Source organism: Cottoperca gobio, chromosome 2, assembly GCF_900634415.1.
Source record: "Cottoperca gobio chromosome 2, fCotGob3.1, whole genome shotgun sequence".
Classification (NCBI taxonomy): domain Eukaryota; kingdom Metazoa; phylum Chordata; class Actinopteri; order Perciformes; family Bovichtidae; genus Cottoperca; species Cottoperca gobio.
In genome coordinates, this window is record NC_041356.1 from 6,535,143 (window position 1) to 6,556,999 (window position 21,857).

At 42.7% G+C, this 21,857-nt stretch overlaps 3 protein-coding genes across 5 annotated transcripts; 2 read left to right on the plus strand and 1 right to left on the minus strand.

Annotated features, from left to right (window-relative positions):
* The first annotated feature begins 720 nt into the window (after window positions 1-720).
* On the plus strand, window positions 721-10,441 carry kpnb3 (karyopherin (importin) beta 3). Its single transcript, XM_029448603.1, has 26 exons — window positions 721-885; window positions 3,077-3,157; window positions 3,732-3,924; window positions 4,025-4,127; window positions 4,242-4,338; window positions 4,423-4,527; window positions 4,968-5,090; window positions 5,176-5,296; window positions 5,385-5,472; window positions 5,558-5,664; window positions 5,756-5,880; window positions 5,997-6,086; window positions 6,197-6,370; window positions 6,472-6,690; window positions 6,769-6,852; window positions 6,946-7,078; window positions 7,161-7,282; window positions 7,395-7,491; window positions 7,603-7,775; window positions 7,874-7,985; window positions 8,135-8,190; window positions 8,299-8,421; window positions 8,535-8,754; window positions 8,845-9,073; window positions 9,164-9,305; window positions 9,399-10,441. Exons 1-26 carry the CDS (start codon window positions 805-807, stop codon window positions 9,483-9,485), a joined length of 3,285 nt encoding a protein of 1,094 aa, XP_029304463.1. The 5' UTR covers window positions 721-804; the 3' UTR covers window positions 9,486-10,441.
* Window positions 10,442-11,255: 814 nt separating this feature from the next.
* Window positions 11,256-18,694, minus strand: atg13 (ATG13 autophagy related 13 homolog (S. cerevisiae)). Of its 2 annotated transcripts, XM_029448703.1 has the most exons (18): window positions 18,540-18,694; window positions 17,604-17,684; window positions 17,291-17,371; window positions 16,989-17,108; window positions 16,816-16,862; window positions 16,121-16,261; window positions 15,947-15,987; window positions 15,232-15,328; window positions 15,008-15,115; window positions 14,743-14,836; window positions 14,459-14,557; window positions 14,068-14,139; window positions 13,586-13,698; window positions 13,253-13,391; window positions 13,040-13,117; window positions 12,765-12,872; window positions 12,452-12,580; window positions 11,256-12,344 (listed from the first exon to the last, which is right to left on the minus strand). In XM_029448703.1, the coding sequence occupies exons 2-18, from the start codon at window positions 17,670-17,672 to the stop codon at window positions 12,267-12,269; spliced, it is 1,614 nt and encodes a 537-aa protein (XP_029304563.1). In that variant the 5' UTR covers window positions 17,673-17,684; window positions 18,540-18,694; the 3' UTR covers window positions 11,256-12,266. The 2 variants fall into 2 exon arrangements, with proteins under 2 accessions (XP_029304563.1, XP_029304570.1); XM_029448710.1 differs by lacking the exon at window positions 14,459-14,557.
* Window positions 18,695-18,890: 196 nt separating this feature from the next.
* harbi1 (harbinger transposase derived 1) lies at window positions 18,891-21,847 on the plus strand. Of its 2 annotated transcripts, none has more exons than XM_029448800.1 (7): window positions 18,891-18,963; window positions 19,584-19,749; window positions 19,827-20,029; window positions 20,194-20,281; window positions 20,371-20,578; window positions 20,666-20,841; window positions 21,051-21,847. In XM_029448800.1, exons 2-7 carry the CDS (start codon window positions 19,585-19,587, stop codon window positions 21,249-21,251), a joined length of 1,041 nt encoding a protein of 346 aa, XP_029304660.1. In that variant the 5' UTR covers window positions 18,891-18,963; window position 19,584; the 3' UTR covers window positions 21,252-21,847. The 2 variants fall into 2 exon arrangements, with proteins under 2 accessions (XP_029304660.1, XP_029304669.1); XM_029448809.1 differs by lacking the exon at window positions 18,891-18,963 and adding an exon at window positions 19,072-19,093.
* The last annotated feature ends 10 nt before the right edge of the window (window positions 21,848-21,857 follow it).

Below are 21,857 nucleotides of genomic sequence, written 5' to 3' on the forward strand. Positions count from 1 at the left end.
TAAATTAAATATGAAAAATCCAAATTATTTCATATATAGCCTAATACATATTTTGTTTTTTTATTTTATCCTGGCTACAATTACACATTTGAAGTAATTTAATGTAGGCTAACCATTATTATTTTCTATGAAGTCATTAACAATATGTGGTGGAAGAAGTAATCACTTTACTTTTGTACCAATTCCACACTGATAATATTCCAGAATAAATTGAAGTCCTTAATTTAAGCCATACTTAATTAAAGTAGTCCAGTGGCAAAATACACACTTATAGTGTTAAAGTGAAATTACATGTTCTGTAGTCACCCTGTAAGGCACTTAACTGAAAAGTAATTAAATTAGCTGTCAAACATAACTTTAGAGGAGCAAGAAGAACAATACTTCCATTTGAAATACGTCTAAAGTGGCATTTGTGTAAATACTAAAGTACCGCAACATTGTACTTAAGTACAGTAATTGAGTAAATGTACTTAGTTACTTTCCACCACTGCTAATAGACATGTACAACAGCAAAGCACTGCTTCTGTTTTGCTAGCACTGATGTAGTTATTTCCCGCGCTTTGGTAATTCATTATTAGCTAGCAGGAACAACGCATTCACTTTTCTGTGTCGATTCCATCCAATAGACGCTGAGAACCCGTGTGAGCCAATGGCGTGCGTTTGATGCAGGTCTCTGGTCCAATGAATGGCGAGTATAGTTGCTAAAGAAAGCCAATGGGCATTGTGTGACCGAAGCAGAAGCAGGCTCTGCCGGGCTCATTTCGCCGCTTCTCCACCCGGCTGGTCTTTTTGGATCTTACTGCAATGGCGGAACAGCAGCAGCAGTTCTACCTCTTGCTGGGTAACCTGATGAGCCCTGACAACAACATCAGGAAGCAATCAGAGGTGAGACAACAAAACGTAGCTGATTTCACGGGTGACAAGTTTGGCGATTGTTGAAAGCAGTGCGATCAGGTTAGCAGAAGCTAACCGCCTAGCTACCCAGTCTGGCCGCGCGCGCAGGGAGCTTTCACGTCAAGCTCGGTAGCCCACGTGCAATCTGATGCCGACACTGAGTTACTAGTCAGCTAACGCTAACTACCATCACCATGTTGTGTAGACATTGTGTAGCATTAGATCACATTGAGACGAGCACAGTCTTGACACTATGTGGTTGTCCGTGTTCGTGTCACACTCAGGCGGCTTGATTCAAAGTGAAATGTTCCGATTGTTGGGCACCAATCCCACATTCTCCAGCTGACAGTGAAGCTAGTCATATAGCTAGGGGAGTACAGGAAGTAGCATGAAGCTAAGGAGCTACTACACTGTTGCTAGTTTCATTAGCTAGCAGGGCGGCGCTGAACAGAGTGGTAAAAATATTAGAGAAAGGACTTTAGGAATTAAATGCAAACATGCATGTCACGCTATAAATTGGGTGTAATGCTGAGCAGCAAAATGAACAGGGTTACATATGGAGTGAGGGGTCCACCTCATTTAGAGGGCGAGCTATGTTGGCTTATGCAATGGCCTTCAGTCATTTTGATCTAAGTCAGTTCAAAACAACAGTTTAAAACGTGCTCTGGTTTGGTATAATGTAACTCGTGAAGCTATTTGTCTCACTTTCAGTTGCGTCACATGTGAAGGCTCGTCTCTGTTTATCCACTCACTGGATTAGCTTCTCTAGAGGATTTGTTTGGGGTGAATCTAGCTGGCCTATTCACTTTCCCCCACCACGATGAGCCTCTTGTCGCGGCAAAGCATTGTTGCCACAGTTTACCTCTTCAGCACCAGACTTTTGGATGAGGTGGTTGACTCTTATCAGACTCAGCCCTCACTGACAGTCAGCGTTTTTTCTTTACAAACCACAGACTGTCTGACGCGTTACTAAGCTCATTGGAATCCATCCTTTTATAGAAACTATCCCTTTCTGTCTTGCACACACAAAAGGAATTGATCCATCTGTAGAGGACTTTAAAGCCATATATTAACAGTGACTAAACCTTTGCAGGTGTCCAGATCCCTAGTTCAGCCCGTCAATATGTGATGCAAGGGATTGCAAGCCATGAAGTACAATATTGTTGCAGTCCTAAATAGATGGAACTTTAAAGTTGAGAAGATGGCCCTTTTCCACATATGCTTGGTGTTTAGTACAAGCCCTTGAATGTTTTTATTTTTATTTTATTTAAGGCCGATAACAGTGAGCCAACTGAAATCCGATTATTATGAGCGATCAAGTTATGGCAGGAGTTGCCCATATGTTTACAGCTTTTATTTAAACGTGTTTGGTTAGTTATCAGGTTTCTTTCCCTCATAATGTTTCCACAGTGATGCTCCTCTCTGTACTGTCTGTCATGGAAATGTATACTCTTAAAAACAAACACTCAAATCAATTTAAGGTTTTATGGTCACATAATCTTGTTTTCCCAGCCGAAATGGCCGAATAAAGCAATTGTTTATCATTGGCACCACTTGCTCATGATCATCTGATGTGTTCCTTAGATCACACACCCAGGGTTGCTCTGCATCACCATAGAGCATCATGTGTGTGTTTGCTGTTGCTTCATTAAAGCCACAAAAGAAATGCAGAGACCAATCCAAATGCACAGAACAACCAGCCTTATGTTACATTTCGCCCTCTGTGATTCATGTCCCATGATGTTGGAGATTTGAAGTGTCCAAACTGATCCTCAGCAATGAATTCAAAAGTTCTACTCAACTCTTATTATGATGTACAACTCTAAGTTTTAATTTATCCTGCTTATTTCACTACTGAAAATGGAATTTCTGGATTACAGTACAAACATGTTGTGAGGCTCATTTTACCGTAAACATAAGCTATTATTAACACCCAGTGAATGACTCAAGCTTTTGAATAGCCACACCCATGTCTTTTACTTCCTCCATAAAGTTTGATTCAATTATAAACCAATCTCAGCATCTGTGTGGAATTACAGGCATGTGCAAAATGCCATTTCTTTGTGACGGCAACAAAGTGAACACAACACTCACTGGTAGAGATTAATGTTTCACGGGGCTGAAAGTGTGCATCTGTAATGCGTGTCTCACCCAAACCACTGTCCATTTATTGTCTTTGCAGGAGACCTATGACACTATCGTGGGCCAGACCAAGATCACATTCTTGCTGCAGGCCATCCGAGATGCATCTGCTGCAGAGGAGGTTTGTACACGTAACACTGATATATGTGGGTTAGGGTAATATCTAACCCACATAGATAATGTCTCCGCTTTGGAAAAGGTGCCACATCGATGGCATTTTAAGAATGTAGTACTGCCATCACACGTGGGCTCTCGCCCCGGCCTGACACTAAGGCGTGTTATGAGTCACGGTTTTGGCATTTGGGTAGTTATGTTTACTCTTCAGTTCACCAGCTGCTGGGTCCCTCATGCTTCCTCTCCTTTTCTTTACCTCAAGGCTGATATTTTTAGAGTATTGAAATGGGAGCAGGCAGAGAGGTGCTGGGCCCAGGGAGAGTGACTGTGCCTTTCTGAGATGCTCCAGGTTTTGTCAGCGTGTTTTGTTTTTCTTTGACCATTGACTGCTGTATGTGTTTGTTCAGTGACACTTATTTAAATCATTGTGTTGGGATCAAATATACTACAAAAAACACACTGTCTAAACAAACCAGCAATTATCAGTCTGGTTTGTTAAAATAATAAAAATGATGTCTCATGTTGGGGCCACGGTAAGAAGCATGATGACAACTATTTGTTTTTGTTTTTTGTCCACCCAGGTCAAACAGATGGCGGCAGTGCTGCTGAGGCGGCTGCTGTCGTCGTCCTTCGAGGAGATCTACCCGGGCTTGACCCTGGAGATGCAGACGGTCATCAAGACGGAGCTGCTGACCAGCATCCAGCACGAGACCTCGCCGAACATCCGCAAGAAGGTCTGCGACATTGCAGCCGAGCTCACCCGCAACCTCATTGGTAATGCACCTCTTTACATTTTTTTCTATTTTATAATGTTGTGACAAAATTGTCAAATATAGGGTGTTGATTATAAAACTGATATTCCTCTTTTATTCAGATGATGATGGGAACAACCAGTGGCCAGAGGTGCTCAAGTTTCTGTTCGACTCCGTCAACTCGGACAATGTTAGCCTGCGAGAATCTGCCCTGCACATATTCTGGTGAGCCCCTGTTCGCTTCATCCCAAGTCTTTTATTTAGACCATATAGTTGCACCAAAAAGTCAACTTGCTTGTATGTCGAGTGGCTGACACTTGTGCGTCTTGGCCTCTTCAGGAACTTCCCAGGAATCTTCGGCAACCAGCAGCAGCATTATATGGAGGTTATCAAGCGCATGCTTGTTCAATGCATGCAGGACCAGGACAACCCACATGTAAGATCTCATAAGAGGGGAAGTTGATACCCTGATTTTATAAGACTGTACATTTTATTTACTTTCTTCAAAATCATCCCTCAGATTCGCACCCTGGCGGCCCGGGCTGCAGCGTCCTTTATTCTGTCAAATGAAAGCAACACGGCACTGCTGAAGCACTTCTCTGACCTGCTGCCAGGCATCCTGCAGGTAAGACGGCAGGACCCTCGCGTCTTCATCTTAAGTCAGTTTTGAGTGGCTTTTTTGATACGGTGACCTCAATTAGTTACGGGTGCTATCTAATATGTCCCAAAAGTTTAAGGCATGGTAATGGCTTTTAAGCAGTCGGTGTACATTTCTAAATGCGCCTCTTGAGACTCTGTAATGAAAGTTAAATGTTGCATATCCTCTAGTCTGATATGTATACATTAGCTAATGCTTGCTTGTCCCATACAGTAAAAGTGACCGCCTGTTTGATGTACAGAGCTGCAGCAAAGCTCTATTGCAGCTGTGTTTAGCATTTTCTTGTGGGACTCTTGATGGAAGGTGGCGGTTAAACCTGTGGTGTAAATCCAGCAATCGCAGCATGCCACTGCTGAATATGAATGTTTGAATTTGTAACGCTAACCATAGCTTCTGTTTTTAATCAGGCAGTGAACGAGTCGTGCTACCAGGCAGACGACTCTGTGCTCAAGTCCTTAGTGGAAATCGCAGACACTGCACCCAAATACCTGAGACCCAACCTGGAGCCCACTCTGCAGCTCTGTCTGAAGGTGAGTCAGAGCACCCTAATGCAAAAATAAACAATGTTTTTTGACTTGTCTCCTATGTGACCAACATGTTGCCATGTCTCTTCAGCTGTGTGCCGACACCAACCTGACAAACATGCAGAGGCAGTTGGCACTGGAGGTCATCGTCACCTTATCTGAGACTGCAGCAGCCATGCTGAGGAAACACACGACCATCGTGGCTCAGAGTGGTGAGGATATGGTTCACGATCAATTTAACCAAAACTGTCTCCCTCATGCATTCCGCCAAGTTGAGACTAATATTTGTGTTGTCTTCAGTGCCCCAGATGCTGGCTATGATGGTGGACCTCGAGGATGATGACGAGTGGGCCATGGCTGATGAGCTGGAGGACGATGACTTTGACAGGTAAGGCCTCGTACATCAGCGTTAACACTCGTGCACAAGGTTTGAAAATGTGTTCACGTGATTTGGTTTCTTGTCCTCCACCCAGTAACGCTGTGGCTGGGGAGAGCGCCCTCGACAGAATCGCGTGTGGTCTGGGAGGGAAGATAATTTTGCCCATGATCAAACAGCACATCATGCAGATGCTGCAGAACCGTAAGTTAAACCTGCTGATTAAAGAGATTTAAACTCTCACTTTATAATGTTTACCTTGAACATGAGATCAACCCGCTTTGTTTGTCGCCAGCTGACTGGAAGTACCGCCACGCCGGGCTGATGGCGCTGTCTGCCATCGGCGAGGGCTGCCACCAGCAGATGGAGGCCATCCTCCAAGAGATCGTCAGCTTCGTCCTGATCTTCTGCGCCGATCCCGTAAGAAACTACTTGAAACTCTATTGTTTTAATACAGCACATCGTAGGGCTGCTAATTATGCCATAAATCAGGATTTATTTTTGTGGTAATGATGAGCTGCCTTTTCCCTCCTTAGCACCCACGGGTTCGCTATGCTGCATGCAATGCTATTGGACAAATGGCCACAGACTTTGCTCCGACCTTCCAAAAGAAATTCCACGACAAGGTAAATAATACCCCTCTGCAATCTAATGCAATAGATTAGAGAGGAAATAGGATGCAGGTTCACATTTCACATAGTAAATGTTCACTACTGTGCACCCTCCTCCCTTCCAGGTAATCTCAGCCCTGCTTCAGACCATGGAGGACCAGAGTAACCCTCGGGTGCAGGCGCACGCTGCCGCCGCCCTCATCAACTTTACAGAGGACTGTCCCAAATCACTGCTGATCCCTTATCTGGACAGCTTAGTGCAGCACCTTCACGTTATCATGGTAGCCAAGCTGCAAGAGGTACCAATCTTCACTTAAAAAAAGATCTGTAGACTTGTAGCCCCTGCTAACACACTAACCTCAGTGTCCTACATTAAATGTGTCCTCTTCTCTCCCCCCAGTTGATCCAGAAGGGCACCAAACTGGTCCTGGAGCAGGTGGTGACGTCCATCGCCTCGGTGGCCGACACCGCCGAGGAGAAGTTTGTGCCGTACTACGACCTGTTCATGCCCTCGCTCAAACACATCGTAGAGAACGCCGTGCAGAAGGAGCTCCGGCTGCTGCGTGGCAAGACCATAGAGTGCATCAGCCTCATCGGCCTGGCTGTCGGCAAGGAGAAGGTACGTCTGCTCAGGATGGGGAAACTAGACTTAAAATAAAGAGGCTGCCATCTACACATCTGCCCCTTTTGTTACTAGTTCATGCCAGATGCCTCGGCCGTCATGCAGCTGCTCCTCAAAACCCAGACAGACTTCAATGATCTGGAGGATGACGATCCTCAGGTGGGTGGACTGGAACAGAACATTGAACAATCCGGTTTTGTCTTTTTATTTATATTAGTTAGTCAACCTGATTTTTGTTGCTTGTGTTTTTAGATCTCCTACATGATCTCCGCCTGGGCCAGGATGTGTAAGATCCTGGGGAAGGAGTTTCAGCAGTACCTGCCTGTGGTGATGGGTCCCCTGATGAAGACAGCCTCCATCAAGCCTGAGGTGGCCCTGCTCGACAGTAAGTAACAGGTTTTCAACTACGATGTCAAATAAACAAAATGAAAGATGCATTATTTGACTTGAGTCTGTCTGGCTTGTAGCCCAGGACATGGAGAACATATCGGAGGACGATGGCTGGGAGTTTGTCAACCTGGGAGACCAGCAGAGTTTCGGCATCAAGACAGCCGGCCTGGAGGAGAAGGCCACTGCCTGCCAGATGCTGGTGAGTAGTCCAATCCACTACTGGCGTGGCAGGTTTGGCAGAGCATTGATGTAAAGCCATTGTTTATCTCTATCTAGATATTGAGCTCATGTGTGGTTTATTTATTTTCCAGGTGTGTTATGCCAAAGAGCTGAAGGAGGGCTTTGTTGAGTACACGGAGCAGGTGGTGAAGCTGATGGTCCCTCTACTCAAGTTTTACTTCCACGATGATATCCTTTCACTACAGACTCTGACTTCTGACTTTATTGAACTATAATTGTTCGGCATAAGTATATAATAGACTGTGGGGCTTGATGGTGGCGTTTCCTTAACTCTCTCACGTGTGCGGGTGGCGGCGGCCGAGTCCATGCCCCTGCTGCTGGAGTGTGCGCGGGTTCGAGGGCCCGAGTACCTCACCCAGATGTGGCACTTCATGTGCGACGCTCTCATCAAGGCTATCGGCACAGAGCCAGACTCTGACGTCCTGTCAGAGATCATGCACTCTTTTGCCAAGGTAACTTTGTCTTCCTGAAATGTTCCCTTGCAGCATTTTAATAAAATGTTAAGAAGTGGGTTCGGTCGCTGACCTGAGTGATTGTTTTCTCTCTAAAGTGCATTGAGTTGATGGGAGACGGCTGTCTGAATAATGAGCATTTTGAGGAGCTGGGCGGCATCTTGAAGGGAAAACTGGACGAGCATTTTAAGAACCAGGAGCTCCGACAGAGTGAGACTTAATTTATATTTATTACTTAGATTAAGATAGATGGATTTAAGTTTGACATTTCTTCTCCAAACGAACTCTCTGATCTCAGTCAATACAAGGAAAAGTGTGTTTATGCATGATCTTTACGGAGCATTCTTTGTCCTTTACAGCCAAGAGACAGGATGAGGACTATGACGAGCAGGTGGAGGAATCGTTGCAAGACGAGGTAAATATTTTTCACTGGTTAAAATCTTTCAATGGTTTGGTCCAAAACGTATTCCGTTAAAATGTGAGCCCTGATTTAAAAAAATAAAAAATAATAATATTTCTACAGGACGAGAATGACGTGTACATCCTGACCAAAGTGTCGGACATCTTGCACTCAGTGTTCAGTAGTTACAAAGAGAAGGTGCTGCCTTGGTTTGAACAGCTGCTGCAGCTCATCGTCCAGCTAATAGTAAGTTTATCTCTACCTAAAAGTCCAATGAGAATTAATTTTTTTAATACTGAATACTAGATGGTGTCACTCTGTTGGATTATGAGTTTAATGCTAACTGGACTTGTCTTTAGTGTCCCAGCAGGCCGTGGGCAGACAGACAGTGGGGTCTGTGCATCTTTGACGATGTGGTGGAGCACTGCAGCCCTGCCTCCTTCAAATATGCCGAGTATTTCCTGCGGCCGATGTTGCAGTCACTGTGTGACACGAGCCCTGAAGTTCGGCAGGCGGCCGCCTATGGTGTCGGTGTCATGGCTCAGTATGGAGGCGAGAGCTACCGCCCGTTCTGTACAGGTAAGGCCTGGCCAGGGTCTTCACTTGTGGCGTTGTTGGCAGCTTGTTGCTTTTTGTTAATTTAATTTCTTTGTCTGTTTCCTTATCCAGAGGCCCTCCCCCTGCTAGTCGGAGTCATCCAGGCAGCTGACTCGCGCTCCAAGGAGAACGTCAACGCCACAGAGAACTGCATCTCTGCTGTCGGAAAAGTCATGCGGTTTCGACCGGAGTGCGTAAATGTCAACGAGATCCTACCCCATTGGCTCAACTGGCTACCGCTCAACGAGGACAAAGAAGAGGCCGTGCACACGTTTGACTTCCTGTGCGACCTCATTGAAAGGTGGGGTGGCTTATGTAAAAAATAATACCTCAAATTATTTGTAAATCAGGGGATGTACAAACTCCTAATTATTTTTCTTTCTCTCCACAGCAACAACCCCATTGTCCTCGGACCAGACAATGCCAACCTTCCTAAAATTTTCCTCATCATCGCAGACGGAGTTGCAAACGAATCGGTTAAGAGTGAAGACGCATGCAGCACACGTCTGGCAAATGTCATCCGTCAAGTGCAGGTGAGCCTTTATCGCACACCACTAAGTCTTGCTAGAGGATTAGGAAACCAAAGAATCACACGACAACCCTTTTTTCATGTGTGTGTCCCCCAGGTGTCAGGAGGTTTATGGACGCAGTGTGTATCGACACTGAACGAGACTCAGCAGAAAGCCATACAGGACCTACTGAATACTGCCTGAGCCTGAACCCCTGGACACCTCCCCGCTCTTTAAAAAAGCCCATGAAGAAAAGTTGAGCCCCTGAATCTCCTCCATACACCCTCTTCTTCCTCCTGCTCTGATCTGTAGTGTGTATGGATGCCGGTTTCAAACGCCCCTCCCCCACCCTGACCCCACTATTATACAACGTCACCCCTACTCAGCCAAATGGGGGAGCAGGTTGGATATTTATAACAATGGAGGACATTGGCATCCACCTCAAAGACTTTCACCCTGTACCCAAGGAAGTGGGAACCAGAGTAAAGTGTCCCTGTCTTATCAGTCTTCTATCTGGACGTTTTTCTTTCCAACCATTCCCTGATGTTGATGCCCAGAGGGACTCCACACACCCAACACAAACTCATTGGACAGTTGGACTCAGAGGGGGCCACAGTGGGGGGAAATGGGGACAGGACATACTTGTGGACTGAGCCATTGAATTTCACTGCCTGTCAGCTGTGAAATTCTTTTTTGTATTTTTTTTTTTTCTGGTTCCGTGTGCCCAGTGGAAACGACCTCTTGTCTGTCACAGCTCAGAGGGTTTGTTTCAAAAAGTAACGGCATGTTAAGTGGCTAACTCTAGAAAAACATAGTTAGGAAATTTACATTGTTTTCTGGGAGAGGGGATTTAGGCAGCTTCCCTCATTAGCCTTCCAGGTAGCTGTTCACAGGAAATGAGTCTGAAGATGAAATGTTTTGCTTAATGGTTCCCAGCCCTTTTTTAGGTAGCATTGTAAGAGAAGGGGCTCTCAGAAAATCAGAGCAATAATCTGAAGTTGGTCACGGCCACACGGTGTAAGTTGGAGGAACATGAATTGTAGAGTATTTGTGAAATGCGTGTTACCATACTCTTAACTTTATGGTTTTGACCCTTTGCAGCCCTGCAGGTATGTGATGGAATTCCAGAAATTACCAACAATAAAATTTCACTGGAGAATTCTGATTTCTTTTCATTTGGTTAAGTAAATAATTAGCAGATCGATACTACTCTCTGCAAATCTGCCTGTAAAGAGACTTGACGTCGGCTGTCTCCACATTCAGTATGTCCCACATACTAAATAAAGTGCCATTACCAGCAGACGGTTCACGCTAAAGTATGCTACAACAGTCACGTGCCCGGTGGCTCCCATAGCGCTGAAACACAGCAAACTTCCCAACAGGCGTTGTTTGGATAAACTGACCACATGTAGGGAAATTAAAATATTTAATAGCCTTTAAATTGTCGCTGCTAGCTTCGGGGCTAACAAACCATTTCACTTTTCACAGCATGTCGTTTATTCACCGACAAATAAACTACACACTGGCCGTTACTACATACTTACTGCGCACACTTCGCGGAGGTATATTGGGCAGAACTGAGATGATTTGCGGGAGGTGGACGCAGATTAATAAAATCACATTTACTAACTCGTTCCCCTCAACCGCAGTTGATATTGTTTACGGAAGTAAAAACTACGCTAGCATCTTTGAAAGTCCGATTTGCACAAACACTGCTGGACTACTTTAGTGTAGCGCAGTGATTCCTGAGGTCTCGGCTGGTTGCCTGGCAATGACAACTCCCGGAAGTCAGTCCTTTTTACAGTATGCTAAGCTAAGCGGCTAAAGTGTTTATAAATGCGTATTTGAGATTGTCTACTTGTCTAGAAAACTGACTATGGTGTACATAGTCTCTTCTATATACCAGTTTGTCGTAAATGGTGTTGCATGTGTTAGCATAAACAGAATTTGTGGCCCCAGGCATTTGACACATCAGTTGTTTAACAGCAGCCATGCTTTATTGGAACATCTATACCAACGGCAAAGAAAAGTTTAAATTAAAGCTTTCAACCAAACTCAACGTCATTGATGGTGACCCCGGCCTCTTCTGTAGACAGCTGGAAATGCATTTATCCAAATTTACAAAACTCAAATATACATATGCATGCTGTACAACCTATAGTACACTCAGTTGCCAGTCTATTTGGTAGCCAAAACTAATGCGGTAATACTTTAAACTGGCAATGGAGTGGTTCAATAAGTTGTTTCAGCATGAGAAAAATGTGATCTCTGTACATAAAGAATAGTAGGTTACTCTTTTTAAATTCCATTGGGGATGTTTGCTTAAGTTAAAATTGGCAGTTTAAATCCCCAGACCAGCTGGGAACACCTGGCTAGGTTAATCGGATGACAGGTTTGTCACAATTCTTAATTACAACTCTTATCCAAAGGGCTTGTATCCACTAAGTGCAATTTATTTACCAAGACCAGCTTTTCAATATTTCATTTGTGAAGAAGCCTTTTACACAAACTATTGGTTTATTTCTAGCGTCACTGATCGCTCACGTTATGATCAAAAAGGCCATGATGTAGGGGAAGTGTTCAGGAGGGAGGGTGGATCAATTCTAGTGAGCTAGTTTAACTATCATGAGTGAAGGTAGTCTGTCTATGGATTGCATGGCTGTCTAAGTGACAATTGATTAAACGCTAACTGCTTGAGCAGATTTGTGCCACAGAAATAAAAAGGTTTAATTTAACACTACCAGACCAGAGGTGTATGCCAGTGTCAGAAGAAATAATACAGTATTTACAGTGATCTGTACAAGCAAGTTGAACGTGCCTGATAGGAAGTTTAGCGGAAGATGTCAGAAATAAGGATCTTCACATTAAAATATTGTGATTCTCACAGGACAAATGTCTACAGAGTCTCCACTCTTCTTCTCCCTTTCAATTGCCACCATCTATTTAGTCTTTTCTCACAGTAGTCCTAATTTCTTCTTCACTCTCCTATTGGAGCATGTCCACAAAAGCATCAAACTCGTCTATGTTTTTCTCATAAACGGCAAGTTTCTCCGGCAGTGAGTCCTGTAGACAAGATAAAAACAGAAATCGCTGTTACGGCTTGCTTATGTTTTTACAGTGAAAAATTACTTAAAACATTATCTGAGTAAAATAAACGAGCGGCGTGTTACCAGGTCATCGGCCATCGACTGGGCGCTGATGTGAAGTGAGAGGCTGGCCAGTTGAGGAGGGTTCTGAAACTCTCTGTAGAAAGTGCCCAGATCCATCGGCAACAAGTCGTCTTTAGAGAAGGCTGGACGCTACACACAGTTAAAGAGACGTTTAAACTTTGAATAAGTGTATTTCGCAAAATGTTAAACTTTTTCTTTAAGATCACAAAAGATTTCTTGTTAAAAATCAAGAGCATATGTCTAGTCTATGACATGATGCATATTTCACAACATGTTTGTTATAACCCTAGTGGAAAGCCAGGAAAGTACGTACAAAGTCGACCATGACAAAGTCATCCTGCTGCCCCGATCCCTCTGAGCCCTGAGAATGGAGGCTGGCCTGCAGGGGTGACGGGCAAGGAGGAGAGTCTGGAGGCTGCACCTGGACACACAGACACACACACACAGAGAGAGGATATCCCAACTGTATGAAACACAAAACACGACTCCAAGACTCAACTTTATCTGTCACTTTCAGTAATTGTTATCATATTATCCATTTAAAGACAAACCAAATGCTCCTGCGTTATGAAATAAAAACATCTTTACCATGGGATCATTCTCCTCTGAGTCCAGGCCTCGAGGAGCAAATGCAGCAAATGGCAGGTCCAGACTGGCTGCTGTTATCTACACACACAAGCAAATGGCTAAATTCAGTGTACTCTTACATTTACAACAAAACAATTATAGGACGGTTACAGACTTCAGCACTCCTGGACGAAGTTCATACGTTTCAAAACCATTACGTCATCTTTGAATTACCGGTGCGTTAGGTTTATTGACAAAGGCTCCTATTTTCCTCGTGAAGGCGTTGAGAGACTCCACGGGGTCAGAGGGAGAAACACTCCTCCCTTCAGCCCTCCTTCTTTCTCCACTGCGCGTCGGGCCATCGTCATCACCACTGGGAAGAGAGATGACCAAGTTATTGTTAGATATTGATTAACAATCCAACACCTGCTATGTTTTATGAGGCAGGAACATTTAGGGAGAACTACGCAGCAGCTACACAGTTGTTACTACACAGTTGTTACTACAGTATTTCCCTCATGCCAGTTAGCACGATGCTGAGTTGAAGCCATGTCAGGAGAGAATTACCTGCTGCCAGGTGTGTTGGCGGCGTGCTCTACTGTCAGGTGAGCATCAGCTCCATGAGAAGGATGGGCAGGAACCAACACAACCCCTCCATGCTCCTTCCCAGCATGCAACACCTTAGGAGGAAGAGCAGATTTATAGTGGCTTTAAAATAGATATACTTTATTTATCCTGAGGGAAATGTAGGTATCCAGTAGCTTATATGACACATACAAAACACTGATACACACAGGGATAGATAATAAAAACTGAAGAATAAAGATTACTATAGAAAATACGAAATACAAATTGTGCAAAGGCTGACATAGCCAGTAACTGACTGGCAGTCCAGCTCATATTGCCCACTGCTCTGTAATAGAAACACGGTCTCTCAATGTCCACAAACAGATCATTTGGAATTTCTGCTCCATTTCTTTTGCTACTTATCAGGCGATATATCACCGATATAGCTGTACGCATCAGTGCATATGGTTCTGGTGTATCACCTGGTTTGCAGCAGGGTGACAGAGCTCAGCAGCTCCTGCTGGAGGATGATATGATAACCTGGAAGCATACAGCTACAGAGACAGACAGAAAGAAGAGCGAATGTTATTCACACAACACTGCAGCGGAACAGTGGAGACACACACTGTGTTGTCACAACGTCAGAGTTATGCTCTTGAGATGGGTCAAAGATGAATTGGGTTTACTTCTGTGGCACACGATGAAACAGGAGCTACAGTGCATAAAGCTCTGCGCTGACGTAAGTGATGGATTCCACACACAGTCTAAAGGCATGATGGTAAAAATTAATGACACACACTCCCAAATCAACCAATAACGTATGAGTCAGCAGAGCTTTTCATCACACTCTCACAGTGGCCAGTATAGACTCACAGTGTGAGTGACAAGTCCAGGAGCCAATGGAAGCGGCAGACTGTCCAGAGGGAGGGGCTTAGACAGTTTAGAGGGCGAAGGACTCAGTGTAAACACACACTGACATAACGCGGCAACACACACACATACACACACACAAATAAACATACAATAAAAAGACAACAGGAAAGAAAACAGACAAAGAGAGAAAAGAGAAAGTGAAATAAAGAAACAGGTATGAAAATGGAGAGAAGAAGTCACAGGATAAAGAAAGACGTCAAAGAGGAGCGAGTGTGTCCTCTTACCTGTGAGGGAGGGGAGGTGGAGAAAGAGGTGGTGCAGACCTCCTGTGAATCCTGAACCCCTGCATATGGTCCTCCGTCCTCATCATCTGGAGCTCTGAACACACACACACACACACACACACACACACACACACACACATATATAATTTATAATTGTTTGTTGCGAGGCTGAGACTCGAGTGCAGCAGCTGCAGCTCTGCGCAGATAATGTCAGGATTTTAAAAAATGAATGGTTGCCTTCATTTCAACAGCTTTCTGTAGCTACCTGTAGTTGCAGGGATGTCCCATGTTTGCAGGACGCTGGCCGCTGCCGGGAGGATCCACAAAGTGATCCACGATGATCCCCATGATAGGAGCCGACCTCTCAAACTGTCTGCAGAAGACGACAATTCAACACTTTACTACTAATGTTCATTTCATCTTAAAAAAGCAAATATTCCTTTTCTTTGTAAGAAGACTTTGTTGTTTCATCTGCAGTGTGTTAGTTACCTGTTGGACATGAACGCCAGGTTGGTGCGGTAAGCACACGAAAGTGTGACCGTGCCAACAGGGGTGCCAACGACACCGACGCGCACCGTCTGAAAACCTTAAAAAAACAAAACGTTAGTGAACATTCAAATCAGCTTATGTAAAGAAGTTCATGAATTTATTAAACAAGTTGGAGACATTTTCAGTGTAATTTCTAGTTCATTTATCCTCAATATGCTGTTTTTGGCATAATATGTTACAATAATTTATGTATTTAATTAGGAAACTACTCTAAATGGTCTTACATGTTATTTGACTGACTTTACAGTCTCTATGTTTGTATGTATTTATATTATTTCATTTTATTCTAAAAATGGAGCAACTGTAACGAAACCCAATTTCCCCTAGGGATCAATAAAGTATTTTTATTGTATGTTTTTATTACTTGCAAGACTAATAAAATTGTATGATTAATATTTCATTTGGTTCCTTGGCAGTTCAGGATATTTTTAATGTGGCAAGCACCAGAAAGCAAAAAAGACACAAAACTACATTTATTTTCCAGAATAAATAACTGAAAAATATTTTTGCACCCTAGTCTGTAAGTTATTACACATACGTACACCTCTGTGTAAAACCTTCATTTAGTTAAGTCTACAGTCATATAAATGGACCTGTGACTGTAAGACCAAGTCTTGTTTTCAGTGATTTGCGACATGCCACAGTTTAAGGTTACCTTCTCCTAATCCACTCAGCTGGACTTCCCCAAAGTAAATCCTAGACATGACAGAGGCAGAAACAGATGGCGACACATGTCATGCATGTCATTCAATGAAACAAGAGACAGTACAAAGCTGCTGTAGTTTGGCAGTAAAGCAGTTGAACCAGCTGTTTAAGACCGTCCACTCACCTGTATAATATGACATAGTCGTGTCCCTGCTTTCTAGACAGTTTATAGGCGGGTGTTACTCTGGTGATGGCCAGCAGAGACTTCAGAAGGACAGACAGACGGTTGTAGACGGTGTACGACACCTTGATGTCCTTATCACACCTACAAAAGAGACAGACATTGACTCATTGCAATTCAGCAGTGTGGCGCTATTACAAATAAACGTCAATCTAATAATAGGATAAAGTCTGACATCAATATGTCTTACAGCTAAATATACAGCCAGAATCACAGCTTTCTTTCAATGTCTCATTTAGTCTTTTGTGTTCATGTATTGCCGTCGGGATCTATTGTGGACCAGCTCATTTAATCTCTAGCATGAACAAAATACAAAAATTTAACAGCAGTTTTCAAAAAGCAGCACTTCAGACTACAAAATGACACTGGCAGAGACAAAGTGGGCCATTTATAACTTAAAGCATCTGACACACTGTCAGAATCAGCACTTTCTTTGCTGAAAATGCTGCCTGTGATTCAATTTGTGCACATCTCTGAGGTCCATCACCTCAGACACAGATCTGTGGCCTTCAAAACTAATCATGTGCAAACTATACAACTTCATAGAGGCACAGACACACTGTCAGCACTGACAAGCGTATTATTTTCATTAACATTCTTTAACCATGTAGCCACTAAAACAAGCAAAATTCACTCACTTTTCATTCATCTCCAGACACCAAGTCTCTAACTCCATTGAGTCACCCTGAGTGAGACAGAAAGGTGAACATTAAATTGGACTGAAAAATAAATGTTTTTTATTGATTTTTAAAACATACAGGAGTAAATGAGCGGTCTGTTTACTATTCAAAAAGTCCGAGGGAGGTCTTACCTCTGACGTCTTCAGAGAGATCTCGACACACATGGAGCGTCCGATGCCTGGAAGCTGTCCAGCCAGTGCCTTTTTGGCTTCATGAGTCACCTCTGGGATGTCTTTGATGGCCAAATTAAACTACAAGAAATAATAATAATAATAATAATAACCAAAAAGACTTAAATTTACACTTAAACATATTTACAGAAGAAGACCAACAGTCCAAGCCAGCTACATATTATGAGAAGATCTACGGTGAACTGTAAATCCGCTCAACAATTTTAATAGCAAAAGGTAAAAGAATTACAAAATGATTTTACCCAATCAGAGCCAGTAGGCGATGAGGACGAGCGAGTGCAGATCTTCTCTCCAAGGCGAGCTTGGACAATCACCTGGACAGTCTACAAACAGGACATAAGAAACCTTTACTAGTCAGCAGTAAATGAGGATCCAGAGAAACAGCAAAGATGGAAAGACATGTTTTATTCAGTTTTAATGAACCAACTCTTTAAAGAAGTGTGGGAAACAACACTACTGCTACAAGAATGCACCCCAAGCCATCAGAGACCTACAATCACAGACGCTACATTCATTTCCTATGTTGGAAACAAGAACATCATGCAGGCTTCTTACCTTCAAGGCAAAGAACTTAATGAACTTGTCCAAGTCTTTTTTATCCTGGGGACTCAGGCCACTCTCCATGTTGTCACGACCCTGCGATCAAACAAGACAACCCATTAGAGATTAACATAACTGAAAACAGTGATTGTAAACCACTCCTAAAGTGTGTCTGTTGACATTTATTTCAAGTGATTTGAGTGATGATGGTTGCTGGGCAGGTCAGCAATGTAACACAATAAATAAGGATACATGTTTATGTATATAGAACTTTTCAAAAACAGCAGTATCAAAGTTCTTCACAGTTAAAGATACAATAATAGTACACAATGCAGCATGTAAACATACACAATATATAGCATGGTGAGCACAGACTCATTTTGCCACTTACTGCAGGGAAAATTATAATGAATTGAAAACGTCAAATACAAATAATTGTTAAGAAAAATTGAATAAATGTCAACAACAATATTTGTGAATATTCCCACAGTAACAGTCGCTCAGTTACCAAAACCAAAGCATGTTGTGCTTTGCTACCTATCAATTTAACAACTACTAACTGGAAGCAATGCAAAATACAATGATAATGCTGCTATTGGTATTAAAAGGAAAAATATAGTTTCTCAAAATGGTTTTGAACTCTCCATATAGCATGTTTATATTAGTTAGCAAGTGAGGCCTCCACGTTAAAATGAAACTGTCCGAATAATGTTTGGAGGTCATGTTAAGCGACAGAATACTGACAACAACCCAACACGGTACACTACAGCACAACTTTAAGTGTACAACCTTAATTTCACCGATATTTACTAAACGTTTACGTTTCACAAAGAGGAGGCACAGGCACTGGATAGGTGACTCACTGGCCAACTAGCTTTAGCCCGTGGCTAATGTTAGCTAGCTAGCTGAATACCACGCACTTTAACTTCATCACAAAACAGCAAAACTTACATTAGCTTTTCCCTTAGGGACGTAGCTTCAATACAATACAAATTAATGTATTAAAGATAGCACGAAACGCTGTGTTCTACAAACATTCACACGCCCAATTCAGACGTCAACAGCAACTGTGCTACTTTTCTGTTTATCTTCTCCATGTCGACGTGTTTGGATGGCAGCGATTTCACAAAGGCACTTTCGTAGATAGAAATAAATAAATGTCTATATATATATATGAAATAAAACATGAGATAACGCACTGACATTTTGAGAATATTAACTAGTAATACTGGTTTGTATTTATATTTTGGTTTCTTTTAACAATAAAACGATAATCTGTAAATAACTTCCTGTGTCGAATGTGCGAATGTGCTTTGCAAATTGGGTGTTCCTGTGGCTTGTTGTGGTTGATCAGTGTTGCATGACTTCTTCAAATGTAAGAGCCCTTTCCTTAACTATGCTAAATATATGAAATATGCCGTACATTTCCACATATTCAGCTACGTGTGTTTTAGAGTTGTCTCCACAGGCATGCATAGCTTGAATTAGGAAAGCTCAATTGCTAGGTAGCTATGTAGCTAGTTAGCATGTTTGCTTGACTTGATTCAGTTATACAGTAATAACAAACGCTAACGTCAGCTTTTAACTTGAGGACATGCTGGAAAGTCCAAACCGTCTACAGTTTTCTTCCAGAGGGCTATATTGTAATAAGATGAAACGAAATAAAGCTGCATTATTCTCTATATTATATAACAACATACATCACAAAATAATCAGAATCCGGTTTAATGTCAAGTAGGTTTTCACATACAAGGAATTTGTAATAGTGTATTGGTGCATAGACAAGAAACATAACTATTGATTAGATAAAATTACAACAAAAATATGTTTGCAAATTAAAATATATATATATGTAGTTACTGTTGAAAAGGAAAGAGGAATGGGCAAACATATATCTAGGGGATTTAGGGTTATGGAGAATACCTTCTAAAATGTATGGATTTCAGCATCAATATGGTGTAAAATGTATTGATGTAAATGTATTATTGCCCACAGCATGGCGATCCCAATAGCCATCTTGGACTGCGATCTACTCTTACACGGTCGAGGCCACAAGACCCTGGACCGCTTTGACCTGGACTCTGTTCCAGACAATTTCCTCCTCACGCAATTTGGCTTCCCCAAAGAGTTTATTCTGTATCTAGTGGAAATACTCCGAGAGGTGAGTATGTGATGAGCCTCCATTTTTAATAATCGTATCCAATTAACTATTAATTAAAATGTGTTTCTGTATGTTAGGCTCTGTGTAGACGTACTCAGCGGTCCAGAGCCATCAGTCCTGAGGTCCAGGTGTTGGCTGCTTTGGGCTTCTACACATCTGGGTCATTCCAGACATCTATGGGAGATACTATAGGGATCAGCCAGGCATCGATGTCAAGATGTGTGTCTAACGTGACCAGAGCCCTTGTAGAGAAAGCTCCACAGTTCATCACATTCAACAGGTACGTTACCATGCTGGATTACATAGGTGGCTTTTGTTATATTATGCTGTGATTATCAACATGCAGCTGATCGATAACACAAACAAAAGACAAACTAAATTTGTCAATAAAAAACATTAATAAGAGGAAGAACATTTTGAGCAATATTGATGTTTCCCAAACAGAGATTCCTCCAGCACAGACCAGTCCTTCCAGGAGTTTCAGAGGGTGGCAGGATTCCCAGGAGTTCTGGGGGTGCTGGACTGTGTTCAGGTTTACTATGTTATTCCATATTAACACTTTTGAACACTTTGTACGCAGGCGACAGCCTTAACCGATATTCTTTTTCCCTTCATCTTCAGGTCACCATCAAAGCTCCAAACAGTGAAGACTCCTCATACGTGAACAAGAAGGGGTTTCACTCTGTGGGATGTCAGCTGGTTTGCGATGCCAGAGGGTTGTTACTCAGCGCCGAAACACAGTGGCCAGGTGGACTCAGAGACACTGATGTTCTAGAAAGATCTGCTCTCCAGAAACAGCTGCAGGAATCAGAGGAGGGCTGGCTGCTGGGTGAGACGTGGATTTCAGACTTTTTTGCATTCTGTACAGTCTGAAAATGTCCAAGATTAAAGTATTTTTCTGATTTCTGCTTCCAAGGTGACCGTCGTTACCCTCTAAGGAAGTGGTTAATGACCCCAGTGGACTGCCCAGAATCCCCCGCAGAGCTTCAATATAACCTGGCCCACACTGCTACACATGAGATAGTGGACAGAACCTTCAGAGCCATCCAGACCAGATTCAGATGTTTGGACGGCACCAAAGGATACCTACAGGTATTCTATGCTAAGCTAAGCTAACCTCTATATGGAGTCAGATCTGTATCATAATGAATGAATGCACACAGAAGGATTCACAAATCCCGAAATACACTTCATTATGATCTGACCCCATAAACATCTCCCTGTCAAAAGATATTCAAGTTATATATGCTTTTTAGATCAGACTTAATGGTATTCTTTGCATTTTGTCTCCTCTCCCGCAGTATTCTCCAGAGAGGAGTTCGTCCATCCTGCTGGCCTGCTGCGTTCTCCACAACGCCTCCCTGCAGTCTGGATTAGACGCCTGGACTCTGGAGAGGACCGACCCTCTGGAGCAGCCCGAGTGTCTCGAACAGAGACCCGAGGACCGCGACAGCCAAGCAGAGGACCTCCAAAAACAGCTCATACTCAAACACTTCAGCTAAACGGCAGGTCGAGGTCAAAGGGGGATCAAGACTAAATTAAGACTGTGACCAGAGAATTATTATTTTTTTGAACAAGTTACATAAAAGCAACATTTATAGCAAGAAATTCCACAGACACAGTGTTGCTGATGCAGATTTTTTATATTTTGCTAGTTTCTACTCTACTGACTACACTAAGATAACATAGTTGTATATGGAACATGCAAGACGCTATACAACAAACCAAGACAACATTATACCCAAACGCATTTCAAATAACTGGAAGTGCTGGATTATTTTCTCTCAAACATATTCATGAAGAGGAATAATCAAGCGCTCCCTGGTGTTTCACAGCTATTTAAATTGTGTGCAGCTGCTGTGTTATCAAGGTTTCTTTACAAGTGGAAAAAAGGCACCCTCCCTTTATGTTTTCAATCCCTCCCCACTTTACATCTTCTTTTTCACAAATATCAAATTATTTTCTCCATTTGTTTTCTTCCCCACGTGATTCCACAGGTTTAAATTTTGGACTATGTCACAATACAAAAAAAAAAAACAAGGTCCTTATTTACAACAACTGCACATTAGGTTGTCATTAGTTATGTACACTGGTGAATTAAGACTGTT